This window comes from Diaphorina citri, unplaced genomic scaffold (assembly GCF_000475195.1).
Source record: "Diaphorina citri unplaced genomic scaffold, Diaci psyllid genome assembly version 1.1 scaffold1302, whole genome shotgun sequence".
In the NCBI taxonomy this organism is placed as follows: Eukaryota; Metazoa; Arthropoda; class Insecta; order Hemiptera; family Psyllidae; genus Diaphorina; species Diaphorina citri.
In genome coordinates, this window is record NW_007378731.1 from 70,137 (window position 1) to 87,197 (window position 17,061).

Here is a 17,061-nt window from a genome sequence, read left to right on the forward strand (position 1 = left end):
ATAGTGATTTAGTGATTTGAGGTCAAAATCTAGTGATTTTTGAAGGAAATGTAATTTCATTGCAAAATTGCTCTTAAAGCTGAAAATAGACTTTTTTTCAGAAACCTACAATTTGTCCCTTCAAATTAGTCGCGTATGCAATATGCATTGCTTAAAATTTAGTGAAAGCGCTATAGTTGCCTTCACACATTTTTTTTTTTTTTTTTTTTTTTCCAAAACCAGCGGCGATAGCACCTTGAGGTTGTGGTTATGTACCGGGTTGAGATAGGCAAGGTTGGTAAACTTGCCTTGTTTTTAAGTTACCACTCCCATGCCAAACTGTAGAAACAATATCTTCTCTCACCTAGTACTGTCTCAGCTCAACCCGGCACATAACCACAACCTGAAAGCACCAGTTCCGCATGGATCACTGAAATTGAGAACGGTTGCGCGTGGTTAGTACCCGTATGGGTGACCATCTGGCCAATAGCGTGCTCCTAGCTTAAAAAAAAGTTATTGGAGTCAGAGAAAGTAAAAAAAACTTAACCAGTTTTTCCATTGTCTATAGCGCTAGGCCGCGGGTTCGATTCCCGCCCGGGGCGGATTTTATCCTGATGGGATAATGTTCGTTCTCGGAACGGCTGGCTTTCTCCAGGATTAAAAGCGCGTCAGGCAAAATTGAACATGTGTGGCAGAAAAGTTCACAATGGTAAGTTAAAACTGTGAACTTTTTCTACAACACACATTCAGTTTTGGCTAACAGGGGGAATTTTTTTTTGACACCATTACCCAACCTCAAACAGAGGTGTACTCGATCAAGTGAAATAAAAGTCAGTCATGAGACAAATTCTCCATGGAATCCAAAGAGAAACTATTTTGGACGTAATGGCGCCACCACACTTGCTGCCACGAGCGCTTACGTACTGTTTCCACTTTCGGGGATTTTGTCCCATCTCCGGGGATCCATGATAAGAACGTATGTTCACAACATATTAGAAGAGCAAGTAAACGTTGATATCGCTTCGAGCGACCACTCGTGGCAGGATTAAAGCTGGTTAGGCACGTGAAGTTTGGGCTGACGAAATCTTCAACCCTCCTAATCACAGGAGGGAAAAATAACAAATTAAGTTAAAGGAACATATCTTTGTCAAGCCCCCAAACCAAGAGTATGTATTTCTCTCTCCTTTGAACGATGTTTAAATTTTTCACTTATACCAACTTTTCTTTTGTTTATAACTGGTACTTGCCATTTACAAGCTATTGCTTGGTTTTACTTTTCAAGATAATTAATGAAATTTACCGTAGCTGCAAGGATAATGATTTCTAGTGGTTTTCTAAATCACATCTCTAGTTCAGGAAACAAAACTTTAGACAGCACTTTTGCAAGATTACAACACTTATAGGTACCAGGAACCAGTTTCTGAAGCTTCTTTTATTTTGTTGATGTACCTATAAAAGTCGAGAAAAAACCCCTCTAAAAATTGTGCATATTTTTCCAAGAGTGAGGGATGAGAGAATTATTTATTAGTTCGTAAGACGTCTCTAGTATTAAATTTAGTTTTAGACAATTATTATTAATTTTCTGTGTAATGTTTAAATGTGATCTCTACTACAGGTGTATTTGTTATGCTGTGCTTTCATGTTTCAAGACAAGCCTTTTTCAAATGATTGTTATACAAATCCTCAGTACCCTTCTATAAACCTTTCTCAAAAAACTTTCCATGATAGACTGAGTAGTACAAAAGTAGGTACCTACACTGAGAAATTTAGCAGGGAGTGGCTCAACTCTACACGTTCTAAGCGACTAAGCACCCCTGATCCTGATAAAGCACTTTGCCTGTGCCTAGAATTACTGAGAAAGTACAGTTTTCAAATTACATTCACAACTTTTTGAACTTCGAAATAATTCATGTTGCCTTCTAGTTATTCACTGTTGTGACTTTATGTGGTTCAAATACAAAAAGAAAACTGATTCGTCCATTTTTTTTATTACTTTTTAATTTTCTATCTAAATTTGTAGATTTATCGATCGAAATTTTGTGTAAATAAAGAGAGAAATAAACAAGAAATAGAAATTAGATAATAAATAAAAGCGGACTCTTTTATTTCTATATTTTCTCTTACAGCTCGATAAGAAAGTATACCCGTTACAGGAAAATGAATAACTTTTACGTGGTTAGTACCCGGATGGGTGACCATCTGGCCAATAGCGTGCTCCTAGCTTAAAAAAAAAGTTATTGGAGTCAGAGAAAGTAAAAAAAACTTAACCAGTTTTTCCATTGTCTATAGAGGATTTTTCACTATAAAAAATACTATGAGACTTCTACCCTCAAAAACCACGAATAAACTACCATTTGGGAGAATCCATTGTCTATAGAGGATTTTTCACTATAAAAAATACTATGAGACTTCTACCCTCAAAAACCACGAATAAACTACCATTTGGGAGAATTTAAAAAACCAGTGATTTCTTTTCCTTGAATCTAGTGATTTTTAAAAATCTGGAGTGGAGACCCTGTTTTCTACTGGGAGTTTAGGGCCAAATCAATTTTTTTCAAAAAAGTATTTTAAAAAAAAAAAAAAAACATTTTGGCTCAAATGTAAAATGGGTCAAAAAAAGCATTTAAAATGCAAAATGCTTTTTCAAAACCAATTTGAAATGTAAAATGTAAATGTACATTTTGCATTTTCCATTTTGCGGTTCGCACATCTCTGATAAGTACTGATTTTCTTTAACCATGATCAATTAAACTATATGGGCTAAAAAATTCCCGGAGGGACGGGCCCAGCTTGTTTACTCAGTGATGTTCACTTTAAAAAGCTACAATAAGTGGCAACAAAGCTCCGGGGATTTTCGAGTTGTGTGAGGGATACAACAGGAATTAAGGGAGGAAATTAAGATATTTACAACTAGATGAGGGATTTGAAGCGAGTGGAAACAACGTGGCTAAACGTGATCAAGCTTGGCACCCAGGGTGTTGAAGATGAAATAATATCGGCCATTTTGTCTGACTTTTATTTCACATAATCGAATACAACTCAGGATATTTACAACTAGATGAGGGATTTGAAGCGAGTGGAAACAACGTGGCTAAACATGATCAAGCTTGGCACCCAGGGTGTTGAAGATGAAATAATATCGGCCATTTTGTCTGACTTTTATTTCACATAATCGAATACAACTCATCACCTAGTCCCAATATTTACAGCGTTTCCACATCTCCGGGGTAGTTCATTACAGTGTTGCGCGATCTACTTGCCCATCCGCTGAATGGACCACTCTTGCTGACACAGAGGGCAGCGGTTGTTCTGCTTCACCCACAGAGACATACAACAGTAATGGAACGAGTGGTTACACTCACCCCACACCACTACACAGTCTTGTTTGCCGCTGCGGGATTCCTTGTTCTCTGCCTGGCAACGGAGACACGCGTCTGAAAACAGAGAAGGATTTATTATTATTATTATGGAACTTTATTCCTCATATAACAGGGGTTTCCAACTTCCATGTGTATGCGGGCCACATGCTACATTAGGAGGTACTTCGCGGGCCACATATGTATATAGGGCATCATTGTAGGAAACCCCCCCTCCCTCCCAAATTTTCAGAAATGCAGTCCGATCGAATTTTGAGCACCGCAGGCAAAATTTTTCAAAAAGTATTCTAATTTTAGCTGAACACTAAAGAGGGTCAGTTAACAGTTTCCATGACTCAATGATACTCGTAACTCAATGCCCAGAGGAGTCAGAACTTTTTTTGCATGACTACTTTCATGACTTGTTGTTTGGGACCAACTCATTTTCAACACGAGGGATTTTTTTATTGGAATCTTAAAATTCGAAAACTTTTGCCTACGTAGGTAGATACCAAACTTTTTTTTTCTTCTTCAAATTCAATTTTTACATATTTAAGTAGGTAAGTTTGTACAAATCCCAAAAAGCTTCGCGGGCCACAAAAATGGTCTGGCAGGCCACATGTGGCCATTGGAATCTTAAAATTCGAAAATTTTGCCTACGTAGGTAGATACCAAACTTTTTTTTTCTTCTTCAAATTTAATTTTTACATATTTAAGTAGGTAAGTTTGTACAAATCCCAAAAAGCTTCGCGGGCCACAAAAATGGTCTGGCAGGCCACATGTGGCCCGCGGGCCGCTAGTTGGAAACCTCTGTCATATAATTGACCGAACGATAGTGAGTTCTATGTTTTAACTCGACCGTTTTGCATTTGGTTTAGATGTTTGTCTGTCTGTATGTTCCGCTATAATTGCCTGGTCTGATTTTGATGAAATTTGGTACACATCATTATTAATATTATTATTATTATTAATTATTATTATTATTATTATTAGGTTTACATTTCCATTTATTATTTTTACAACTTAACATGAGAACATATAAAATTCGTATAAATGGTAGGTATACCCATCCGCAGAGCATGTGCCATGGATGGGATTTACGTTAGGATAAACTGTTCAAACAGGTTAATTCGTTAAGATAAACCGTTCAATACATTAAAATTGTTAAATGTACCAACCTCAGTGGTGTAGTGGTTAGCGCGGTGGACTTCGGATCTGGAGGTTGGTGGTTCCAGTCCAAGTCAAGTCATAAAATTTAGCGTAATGCATAAAGCAGGGAACAACATTTGTGACAAGCATTTATGTTCAACACAATTAAAATTCCTTGTATAGTTGAATGTTGACTGACTATCATAAATTAAAACTGATTCAAACATGCAAAAGTTCCACGTCCGTTTATCAGTCATTCAACTCATTCCATGGTTAATGATTTAACCCTCGTATCATCTTGGGGGGTGGATCATGATTGCCAATTTTCGCAATTCTGATACATCATCTTACAAACAATGACAAATCACATTGAATCCAGGACACTTTGAGATAATTAGGACCGATAATAGTCTACCGTGTTATTGCACAAATTATACATAATGCATATTGAAGATACAAATCTACCGAAGAGAAAATGGCACGTTACTTTGCCTTCATATTGTGACGAGGAAAAACGTCATTTTCATTTGTATATTTATTTTGTTATTGTTACTAGGTCATACAACTCTTTCCGTCCCTCGTCAATCAGTGCAAAAAATACAGAAATCCTGAATTTTCAAAACTTTATTCAAAAGAAAATCCCATGACCCCGACGTGATTTGAACACGCAACCTTCTGATCTGGAGTCAGACGCGCTACCGTTGCGCCACGAGGTCCGTAAAAATAAGAAGATCAATTAGTGCCTTATATCCTTATAATATCGCATGCATTCCAATCTCAAGTAAACTCGGATGACTCACACAAAATGTGTGTGGCAGATTGCTGATATGAAATAGAAGGAGCTAATAAGCGGTTGGAATATTGATTTGAAGGCGCAACAGAATGTTCGAATACCACACGCAGTGGAATAAAAGTTTGACAAAGTTTCAGGCACTGAGCTCAGTAATCAAGCATGTCCATTTGTCTCTCATACCTGAAATGGTTTAATAACACAACATGTTAAATATAAATACATAGAATACTAGGGATAGAAATTCTCTTCCCATGACACTTGCTCAGATTATATAATAATCTTTGCTGATATAATAGTTCAATAAATTCTTCAATACGTAGGTACTAGATATTTTACAACCTGAAACGACGTAATTGCAAACGCTCGTCATAGAGTTTAGATAAGGCAAATCAAATCTAGCTAATAAACGGATCGCGACAAAAGAAGTGTGAGAAGAAAAACCAGTTTTCCAAAGTAATGTATGTGCCTTAGCAATGAGGAATACATGGAGTTAGGACTTTGTGGCTTATGTATCCAGCTATCCAGTTAGGAGGGAGAGTGGGGTCTCTAAGGCCTAGTAACCACCGGAAACATTTGTTTCACAACAGGTGCACAACTGTTGCGAAATAATAAAGGTTTCTAATGTTGTGAAGCTTTCAGGCCTAGTAACCACCGGAAACATTTGTTTCACAACAGGTGCACAACTGTTGCGAAATAATAAAGGTTTCTAATGTTGTGAAGCTTTCAAGATACATTCTGTGGGAGTATTGTCAACAAAGATAGACATCTCAAACTGGTATCGGCAGATCACGTATATTAGGAACCAGATTGATCTAGGACTCTAGTGGGGGAAGGCACGCCAAAGATTTTGTCAATGGTCTTGTGTAAGTAGAGAGGGAATTTCCTTTCACCATGTACGACGGTCTGTTCTGAAAATCAATGATTTATAATATGGTTATTAAAGTTTAGATTTTTAGAATCAAGACTGTAGACCAGTGGTTCTCAACCAAGACTGTAGACCAGCGGTTCTCAACCTTTTTTTCGCCCGCGTACCCCTTAGGTATCCGGATTAAATCTCACGTACCCCCCGCTACCATCATAATGAGTACCGGATACCCATATAGGTTGGTGTGTTCCATTACTACTAATTTCTAAACACACTCACTAACTTTTGAAAAAAATCCAGTATTTCAGTACCTTGAAGTCAAAATTCAGTACTTTTCTGGACTGCAGGTACTGCACTCATAAGTCGTCAAAATTCAAAATTTGCTTTTGTCCGCCATACAATATTTTTTCACGTACCCCCGGAGGGTCTCTCGCGATGTACAAGGAAAATGCGTGATTCATACAAAGTTAAATTTAATGCCCGCCCGTCACATACGTTTATACAAGCATGGACCAGGAGCATCATGATTCAATTATTCAACCAGCAAGAATACGTATGCATGTATGCATGACTGTTGTGTACAAGGAAAATGCGTAATTCATACAAAGTTAAATTTAATGCCCGCCCGCCACATACGTTTATACAAGCATGGACCAGGAGCATCATGATTCAATTATTCAACCAGCAAGAATACGTATGCATGTATGCATGACTGTTGCCTGAACGTGTGTGGCGTGACGACTTCATGCACAGGCCTGTCCCGCGCGTCAGTCTTTCCAAACTGAGAAGAAAAGACAGGCAACAGGCTTGTGCGTGTCATACAAGCATGGACCTGTGTGGCGTGACGACTTCATGCACAGGCGTGTCCCGGGCGTCATGCATCAGTCTTTCCAAACTCAGAAATTTTTTTTCTCTCATTATTCCTCATAACCCAAACTAGTTATGGCTCAGCTGTTGTTAATAGATTCAACTAATGTTCACTGTATGCTCGGAAGGTCACCAGCTTCTGAGCCTGTCATACAAGCATGGACCTGTGTGGCGTGACGACTTCATGCACAGGCGTGTCCCGGGCGTCATGCATCAGTCTTTCCAAACTCAGAATAATAATATCCTATTGACTGTATAAATTAATATTTTTCCTATCCATGATAAGAACGTATGTTCACAACATATTAGAAGAGCAAGTAAACGTTGATATCGCTTCGAGCGACCACTCGTGGCAGGATTAAAAAACTCAGAAGAAAAGACAGGCAACAGTCTTGTACGTGTCATGCAAGCATGACCGTGTGTGGCGGTCCTAGGACTTTGGACATTTTGATTTTTTTTTTCACTTTTTTTTTTTTGAAAAAAATGGCAAACTCCATAACCGACACACGTCACAAACAAGCGAGCATGTGGAAAACGTCAGAGACATGGAAACTCGTGCTGACACTCCTCCAAGTAGAAATTATATCATAATTAATTAGCAATCCCCTCACTCCTTCATTTCAATTGAGAGAAAAAATGAGCATAATAGCAAATCAATTAATACATATTGCCAAGACGAGGGTCTCCGTGACAAAAAGCATTGTTCAAGATTTTCCAAGGTCATGTGTCGGGTGGGTGTGTCAAGTTCAAGGTCACTGCACAGTGTTGCCACAGCAACTGCATAAAATGAGGTTAGAGATCACAACCATGCCGAACAAACGTGAACTAAATAAAATGATATTAGCAGGCAATAAATAGGAACAACAGCAAGAAGCATATGACAATGACACAAAACACGTGAGATGTGAAGATTTCTTGTGATTTACATTACACGCTACTGTGATTCATTGGTCGGAAGTCATCTAGACTCTAGAGTAGAAGAGTAGTGGGCGATTGGCAACAGATTTTCCATTACCTACCTCTACTTTTCATTGGTCGGAAGTCATCTAGACTCTAGAGTAGAAGAGTAGTGGGCGATTGGCAACAGATTTTCCATTACCTACCTCTACTTTGATTGCGCAATAGGATCATCGATTACTTCATCAACAATCGCAATATATAGCCAAGTGCCAAAACACCCACTGAGTTGAAGATGGTATGGAAAAGAACTATTTTATAGGGACATATGTATTACCAATAATGAAGACTGTGATTATACATGATCAGATAAAGATCTGATGATATGATGCTGCAAGTAATTTGAAAGGAACAGAGGACTATTATAACATCACAGACCATTTGACCATTAGCATAAGTTAGTGTTTACAGTAAGTAAACAGTATTGTCAGTTCTTCGGATGTGGGTACTGTGATTATACATGATCAGATAAAGATCTGATGATATGATGCTGCAAGTAATTTGAAAGGAACAGAGGACTATTCACTATTATAACATCACAGACCATTTGACCATTAGCATAAGTTAGTGTTTACAGTAAGTAAACAGTATTGTCAGTTCTTCGGATGTGGGCACAAATGTTACAGTTTTATTCTCAAATCGGCATTTCTTGAATTTGTTGTAAGAAATTTTCTCTATCATAATATTGATCTGTTCGTCGTTTACGATAGAGAATAATGAGGGTAAAATTCATCTAGAATCTTCAGGGTACATCTTTATATTACAAAATCAAGATCCATTCACACACTGATCTCTCTATCTCTTGAACCACAACACCTAGAAAGCTGCCATTTGGTAGGAATATTCCTTTTATGGTCTAGGTGTGCAATAAGAAAGGATTTTGCGAAAATCTAAACCGATCCTGAGATATGATCAAGCCAAGTGCCAAAACACCCACTGAGTTGAAGATGGTATGGAAAAGAACTATTTTATAGGGACATATGTATTACCAATAATGAAATTATTAGGTATCCGGGAAGTGGTGTTCGAATCGAATCCATAAAATAGGTCCAATTCAACATAATCGAATTAACAGAATAGTAAAAAGATTTTTCCCACAGAAGCAAGTGAAAGATAAGAGTGGAATGTCTACCGGGTGAGGTTCGTTCAGGATAAGTTTGAGATTAATGTTGAAATTTATTGATTTATTGAAGGCCTTATTTTAATATGCAGGAAGGTCTGGTAACCGCAAAAATACAAGGTAAAAAAAGCCGATTCGTAATACCTATGTGGATTAAGGCGATATTAACAATAGAAGGATAGGTACCGGAAACCGGCTTGTAAAATTCTTGTCTGAAAGACAAGAAGTATCAACAGATCAACACGTTGAACTAAAATTCCAATTTCCATCAACTCGAGTCCAGTAGAATTTACTGGTCAGCGCCTAGCGGTCAGTAAAGATACTATGTCACGTCCAAAATTACCTCAAACTAATTTTCTCTTTTTTCCTTCAAGGGGAATCCCACTTGGATTTACGATTACGAGTCTGTTGATAACTAAAATAGGTGCAGATTCGTATAAGCTTAACCCATCCTTTGAGGCAGTAGCCCCCACACCTAAGCCTCAGAGTGGGCTTTTTGTGTATGGAGTTAACCTGGAAAATAGGTACAGAAGTTACTTTGATAATACATTTTCTTTTTCTTTTTTTTATGTATTAGGTACTTCAATCTAACTTTCCCATCACCTTGTAAGAGTTTCCTATAAATTCATAAAAATAATATTGGACTATAAACATAAGGTTAAAGCTGGAAACTGAACCAAGTGGAAAAGCTTGCCAATCTTATTCGACACGCGAAATTAGTCTTTTATCTTACAGCTGAGTCATGTCAATTTGGCACCAATTGATGAACCTTCACCAAGAAACATGGTGCAACCCATCAACAGCAGCAAAAATGATTATTAAACTTACCCATGTACTTTTGATCTGATTTTATGTTTTTGTTAATGAATCAAAGGTCGATCTTCAACCAAACATACAGAGCTAAAATGTAGAATCAATGATGCAAAAGCGTTCCATAAAATTTGATGGATTGTCAATGCTGCAACAAGCAGAACGGTGTCTACCCGAGGATTTATTATGCACAAATAAATTTAACGTCTTTACTGTAGCACTTTATTGATATTTCTTTATGGTGTTATTTTCATTGATATTTCTTTTTACGTTCTTGATTCAAACAGTTATTTCTTTTTCCTACAGATTTACTACCTGGTTATGGTCCTTTTAAGCTAATCCTAATCAGTAATAATATGCTATTATAAATACCACAACAAACAAAAATACTGATAAACACAAGGCTGTGCGAGGTTACGATTGAAATAAAAATAAATCACCTGTTTTGTTTTTTGTTTTTTTTTGTTTTTTTTTTTTTTTTTTTTTATTTTTTTTTTTTTTTTTTTTTGTAGCTTATTATACGTCTACGAAGTATTTATGTACATCATATAATTCACAGAGTATACAGAACTTGGAACCTTTGTTTACCATACATTTCCTCAAAGGTTATTGATTTTTTTATTGGTACTATACTATACTATATGTATAATATGTACATCTACATACAAAGGTATTAGGATTTTATTAATTTACTGGATATTTTTTCCCCTATATATTTTGAAAAATAAAATTTTCAACCTGGGTCACTCATGAAAATGATTTGAGTCGTATCAGCAAACAAAGATTAAAAATCACGTTCTTATAATATAAGATGTATAATATGTACATACAAAGGTATTAGGATTTTATTAATTTACTGGATATTTTTTTTCCCTATATATTTTGAAAAATAAAATTTTCAACCTGGGTCACTCATGAAAATGATTTGAGTCGTATCAGCAAACAAAGATTAAAAATCATATTGATTTCGGTTATCAGCAAAACAAATGATCGAATACCTACTCCTAGATTAGGCTGTAAATTCTGAAATTGAAAATATGCACCTTGAAATATTTGCAAGTGGCGATGGCGGGTCACACAGTGCACAACTTTTTTTTTTAATTTTAAGTAAACACAATAGCTGACTATTGGAAGCTCCCATTTAATGCTACTAGTGTCAAAGCCTCTTGACCCACAAATGACAATACCGATACTGCAATTAGCATACCTGGTCCGATACATCCATAACCATTCTCAATGGTGTGACTTGATCACGGTCTCCAGAAAATCACAATACTTGGATTAGAAATGGAATCTCAAATTCTCTTTCCATAACCATTCTCAATGGTGTGACTTGATCACGGTCTCCAGAAAATCACAATACTTGGATTAGAAATGGAATCTCAAATTCTCTTGGATACTGCGCACAAAACGCGAATTTTTCATCCCACTAGGGTAAAGGCTTAAGTCCTCCATTTGAACATGATATAACTGCGCTGCAGGCCAAATTCTTTCAAAATATTGGCCCTGAGTCAATTTCTTACAGCCATTTCTCTCTGATCTGGCTTTGGGCCCCTAATAAGTAGTTACTTACTATGAACACCCAAAATGACCCAACCGGGATTTTTTTTTCCAAAATCAACTCTAACAAGAAAAGAGGCGAACAGAATATTATAATAGCGCCGCAGGCGAAATTTTTGAACACCTAACCTTAGGCTAAAATTCTTCTACTGACCACTGAGAAAACTATTGCCAAAATGTACTGACAAGTGATTTTTCACTAAATTTAGTGAATTGTTGGCAAATCTAGTGATTTTTGAAAGAAATGTACCTAATTTCATTGCAAAATTGCTATTAAAGCTGAAAAAATAGACTATTTTTTTTCTCCAGAAACCTACAATTTGCCCCTTCAAGTTAGTCGCGTATGCAATATGCACTGCTTAAAATTTAGTGAAAGCGCTATAGTTGCCTTCACACATTTTTTTTTTTTTTTTTTTTCCAAAACCAGCAGCGATAGCACCTTGAGATCATGGTTTTGTACCGGGTTGAGATAGGCAAGGTTGGTAAACTTGCCTTGTTTTTAAGTTACCACTCCCATGCCAAACTGTAGAAACAATATCTTCTCTCACCTAGTACTGTCTCAGCTCACCAACAACATTAAAAGGAACTCTTTTATACTGTGACCCAATATAAAGCCTGCAGACCAACTCAATTTGGGCATGATTAGGTTGCTATTACTACTAGCTATAATGGTCTAAAACCTGTTGATACAAGTTTTCATTTTCATAGATTCAATTGAAATTTTCTATGTTTTAATTATTTATGCTCGGATTTAATTACTACGCCAACTACACGGTTTCAAGTTTAATCAGATGCTGGTTAGGCACGTGAAGTTTGGGCTGACGAAATCTTCAACCCTCCTAATCACAGGAGGGAAAAATAACAAATTAAGTTAAAGGAACATATCTTTGTCAAGCCCCCAAACCACGAGTATGTATTTCTCTCTCCTTTGAACAATGTTTAAAATTTTCACTTATACCAACTTTTCTTTTGTTTATAACTGGTACATACTTGCCATTTACAAGCTATTGCTTGGTTTTACTTTTCAAGATAATTAATGAAATTTACCTTAGCTGCAAGGATAATGATTTCTAGTGGTTTTCTAAATCACATCTCTAGTTCAGGAAACAAAACTTTAGACAGCACTTTTGCAAGATTACAACACCTATAGGTACCAGGAACCAGTTTCTGAAGCTTCTTTTATTTTGTTGATGTACCTATAAAAGTCGAGAAAAAACCCCTCTAAAAATTGTGCATATTTTTCCAAGAGTGAGGGATGAGAGAATTATTTATTAGTTCGTAAGACGTCTCTAGTATTAAATTTAGTTTTAGACAATTATTATTAATTTTCTGTGTAATGTTTAAATGTGATCTCTACTACAGGTGTATTTGTTATGCTGTGCTTTCATGTTTCAAGACAAGCCTTTTTCAAATGATTGTTATACAAATCCTCAGTACCCTTCTATAAACCTTTCTCAAAAAACTTTCCATGATAGACTGAGTAGTACAAAAGTAGGTACCTACACTGAGAAATTTAGCAGGGAGTGGCTCAACTCTACACGTTCTAAGCGACTAAGCACCCCTGATCCTGATAAAGCACTTTGCCTGTGCCTAGAATTACTGAGAAAGTACAGTTTTCAAATTACATTCACAACTTTTTGAACTTCGAAATAATTCATGAATCATGTTGCCTTCTAGTTATTCACTGTTGTGACTTTATGTGGTTCAAATACAAAAAGAAAACTGATTCGTCCATTTTTTTTATTACTTTTTAATTTTCTATCTAAATTTGTAGATTTATCGATCGAAATTTTGTGTAAATAAAGAGAGAAATAAACAAGAAATAGAAATTAGATAATAAATAAAAGCGGACTCTTTTATTTCTATATTTTCTCTTACAGCTCGATAAGAAAGTATACCCGTTACAGGAAAATGAATAACTTTTCAGGCCATGCAACTATGATATTTCTCCAACAAATTAGTTATTACTAAATACATAATAATATCCTATTGACTGTATAAATTAATATTTTTTCTATCTTCTTATATTATAAGAACGAGATCCATTCACAGTTCACATTTCATAGTTCACACACTGATCGCTCTATCTCTAGAACCACAACACCTAGAAAGCTGAAATTTGGTAGGAATATTCCTTTTATGGTCTAGGTGTGCAATAAGAAAGGATTTTGCGAAAATCTAAACCGATCCTGAGATATGATCAATTTTTGATCGCTAAAATCACCATAAATACACAGAGTGCAGCTGCAGAGACTGCGGGAGAGAAAACTTTTCCTCACTCGCCTAATATTTGAGTTTCGTTTATGTTTTTAGTTTGACAACCAGTCGATGGTCTCGGATGGGCGCGGGTCGATCGTCTAATATGTAGGTCAATGATCTGGGGTCTATGGTCTTTATACGGCGTGATTATCATTTTTTTTTTTTTTTTTTTGTGGAGAGGGGGAAATCTTCAAAAAGACGCCCATTGCAAAAAACCTTTGCAATGGGGAGTGTGGGATTGATGTCCGGATACCGGGACATCCAGACCCACTAAAACCCAACCTCTCCCTCTTCCCATTAGGGCCCTGGAACCATATATATTGGACATTACTTCAGGGGTAATTTCATTTTTTCAAATCTCATGTAGGTAGGTAATTTCATTTTATTGCATTGTGTTTCAGACGTAATTTCATTTTTTCAAATCTCATGTAGGTAGGTAATTTCATTTTATTGCATTGTGTTTCAGACGAGGGTTGTCGCTACCCGGACATGATCAAGTACATCATCAGTCACGAAGGTCTGTCCTGTTACAGTGGCGTGGGTACACTCATTCCCAGCACTCTCCTCCTGATAGCAGCTCTTCTATGGACTACATCCTGAATTCGGCACTGATGTGGCATTCTCCTCGTATTTTAGAATCCAAACTTGACCAAATCCAAATTTTTCAACCCACCTTATAGGAACATTTCTCTTTACAAACTTACCTACATTTGCCTCGGACTTTTCCTTGCCTTGGATTTCAAGTTAATTTGGGTTGATAAAATTCGAGGATTATGTGAAAAAGTATGAAGTCGCGAGAGTATAACAACATTGTGTTCAAAGTAGCGTTGTAGTTCCTTCCAGCGTGATCTGGCTGATCAAAATGGTAGAAACAATCCAGAAATAACGAGGTGATTCTTGATGCGAGGGCTGAGGACAATGCCCAGAAATCGCGAGAGTATAACAACATTGTGTTCAAATAGTAGCGTTGTAGTTACTTCCAGCGTGATCTGGCTGATCAAAATGGTAGAAACAATCCAGAAATAACGAGGTGATTCTTGATGCGAGGGCTGAGGACAATGCCCATTACTTTTTAATTTTCTATCTAAATTTGTAGATTTATCGATCGAAATTTTGTGTAAATAAAGAGAGAAATAAACAAGAAATAGAAATTAGATAATAAATAAAAGCGGACTCTTTTATTTCTATATTTTCTCTTACAGCTCGATAAGAAAGTATACCCGTTACAGGAAAATGAATAACTTTTCAGGCCATGCAACTATGATATTTCTCCAACAAATTAGTTATTACTAAATACATAATAATATCCTATTGACTGTATAAATTAATATTTTTTCTATCTTCTTATATTATAAGAACGAGATCCATTCACAGTTCACATTTCATAGTTCACACACTGATCGCTCTATCTCTAGAACCACAACACCTAGAAAGCTGAAATTTGGTAGGAATATTCCTTTTATGGTCTAGGTGTGCAATAAGAAAGGATTTTGCGAAAATCTAAACCGATCCTGAGATATGATCAATTTTTGATCGCTAAAATCACCATAAATACACAGAGTGCAGCTGCAGAGACTGCGGGAGAGAAAACTTTTCCTCACTCGCCTAATATTTGAGTTTCGTTTATGTTTTTAGTTTGACAACCTACATACATATTTCTTAATTTTGTTTCAGCCGTTTGTGAACCTCCATGTCAGCATGGAGGTATCTGCAGTTCACCTAATCATTGCTCTTGTCCTGTGGGAACTTCAGGACCAAACTGTGAAACATGTGAGTCATAAACTCATCACACTTAACACCAGAATCTCAGATCTAGTCTTGTCTTGTTATTCTTATTGCCCCGAAAGCGAAGTAGTAGAACGCCAGTCATTCCGAGAACCTTATCTATTTAGCTAACTAGGCTGACAGCGAAAAAGGAGTGATCGAGTGACATTAGAGCCCATTTTCTATTTTCGAACTTACTTACAGTACAGACCTATATTATTGAGTACCTATGTGTACCTTTGACATAATGTGTATCTACTCAAAAGCGTCTCCCAGACAGCCGGAACGTGTGTGGCCGAAAAATCTGGAGACCTAGGTCTGTCAGACCGTCTGAGAGATCTGGGCCTGAAGCTTTTTCTGCCACACACATTCCGGCGCGCGGCGGTCTGACAGACCGTGGTCTGTCGGACGGTCTGATGGGTGGCGGGAATTAAATATTTTCCTCTGTTCCAGTGAACTGTACTTCAGAGAGCTGCAATAATGAATCCTGCAGTTCAGCGAACGCCAGTTCAGTGCAGTGTCCAACACTCACCTGTACTCCCCCATGTCAGAATGGCGGGACATGTGCTTCCAATAATGTGTGCTTGTGCAATCATATCACCACGGGGGATCGGTGTGAAACCAAGTAAGGCCCTCTCCAAAATGTAGACTAGAATATATTTTGTGTATCCTGTCCAAATAGGACTATTATAAGAACGAGATCCATTCACTCATTCACATTTCATAGTTCACACACTGATCGTTCTATCTCGAGAACCACAACACCTAGAAAGCTTAAATTTGGTAGGAATATTCCTTTTATGGTCTGGGTGTGCAATAAGAAAGGATTTTGCGAAAATCTAAACCGATCTTGAGATATGATCAATTTTTGATCGCTAAAATCTCCCCATAAGAAATACACAGAGTGCAGAGACTGCGGGAGAGAAAACTTTTCCTCGCTCGCCTAATATTTGAGTTTCGTTTATGTTTTTAGTTTGATAAATACAAGTTCGGCCATGCCTTTTCCACAAGTTTGGCCATGCCTCGGGATGAACTAGTCCATGATAAGAACGTATGTTCACAACATATTAGAAGAGCAAGTAAACGTTGATATCGCTTCGAGCGACCACTCGTGGCAGGATTAAAAGCGCGTCAGGCAAAATTGAACATGTGTGGCAGAAAAGTTCACAATGGTAAGTTAAAACTGTGAACTTTTTCTACAACACACATTCAGTTTTGGCTAACAGGGGGAATTTTTTTTTTTGACACCATTACCCAACCTCAAACGGAGGTGTACTCGATCAAGTGAAATAAAAGTCAGTCATGAGACAAATTCTCCATGGAATCCAAAGAGAAACTAATTTGGACGTAATGGCGCCACCACACTTGCTGCCACGAGCGCTTACGTACTGTTTCCACTTTCGGGGATTTTGTCCCATCTCCGGGGATAATCATGTTGCCTTCTAGTTATTCACTGTTGTGACTTTATGTGGTTCAAATACAAAAAGAAAACTGATTCGTCCATTTTTTTTTATTACTTTTTAATTTTCTATCTAAATTTGTAGATTTATCGATCGAAATTTTGTGTAAATAAAGAGAGAAA

At 36.9% G+C, this 17,061-nt stretch overlaps 2 protein-coding genes and 1 non-coding gene across 4 annotated transcripts in view; 1 reads left to right on the forward strand and 2 right to left on the reverse strand.

Moving 5' to 3' along the window:
* LOC103515245 (5'-3' exoribonuclease 2-like) overlaps positions 1–14,594 on the forward strand; it is a 17,386-nt gene extending 2,792 nt beyond the window's left edge. Inside the window, exon 3 of the mRNA XM_008480173.2 lies at positions 14,182–14,594. Coding sequence (XP_008478395.1) covers positions 14,182–14,315 — 134 coding nt within the window. The 3' untranslated portion in view covers positions 14,316–14,594. The remainder of the gene's footprint in view (positions 1–14,181) is intronic.
* Positions 3,039–11,278, reverse strand: LOC108253146 (RING-box protein 2-like). Of its 2 annotated transcripts, XM_026827993.1 has the most exons (3): positions 11,204–11,278; positions 11,104–11,123; positions 3,039–3,413 (listed from the first exon to the last, which is right to left on the reverse strand). In XM_026827993.1, the coding sequence occupies exons 1-3, from the start codon at positions 11,212–11,214 to the stop codon at positions 3,232–3,234; spliced, it is 213 nt and encodes a 70-aa protein (XP_026683794.1). In that variant the 5' UTR covers positions 11,215–11,278; the 3' UTR covers positions 3,039–3,231. The 2 variants fall into 2 exon arrangements, with proteins under 2 accessions (XP_026683794.1, XP_017302069.1); XM_017446580.2 differs by lacking the exons at positions 11,104–11,123; positions 11,204–11,278 and adding an exon at positions 9,915–10,223.
* Trnaw-cca lies at positions 5,129–5,200 on the reverse strand. The gene has a single exon. It is a non-coding gene; the product is annotated as a tRNA-Trp (tRNA).
* Positions 14,595–17,061: the final 2,467 nt, after the last annotated feature.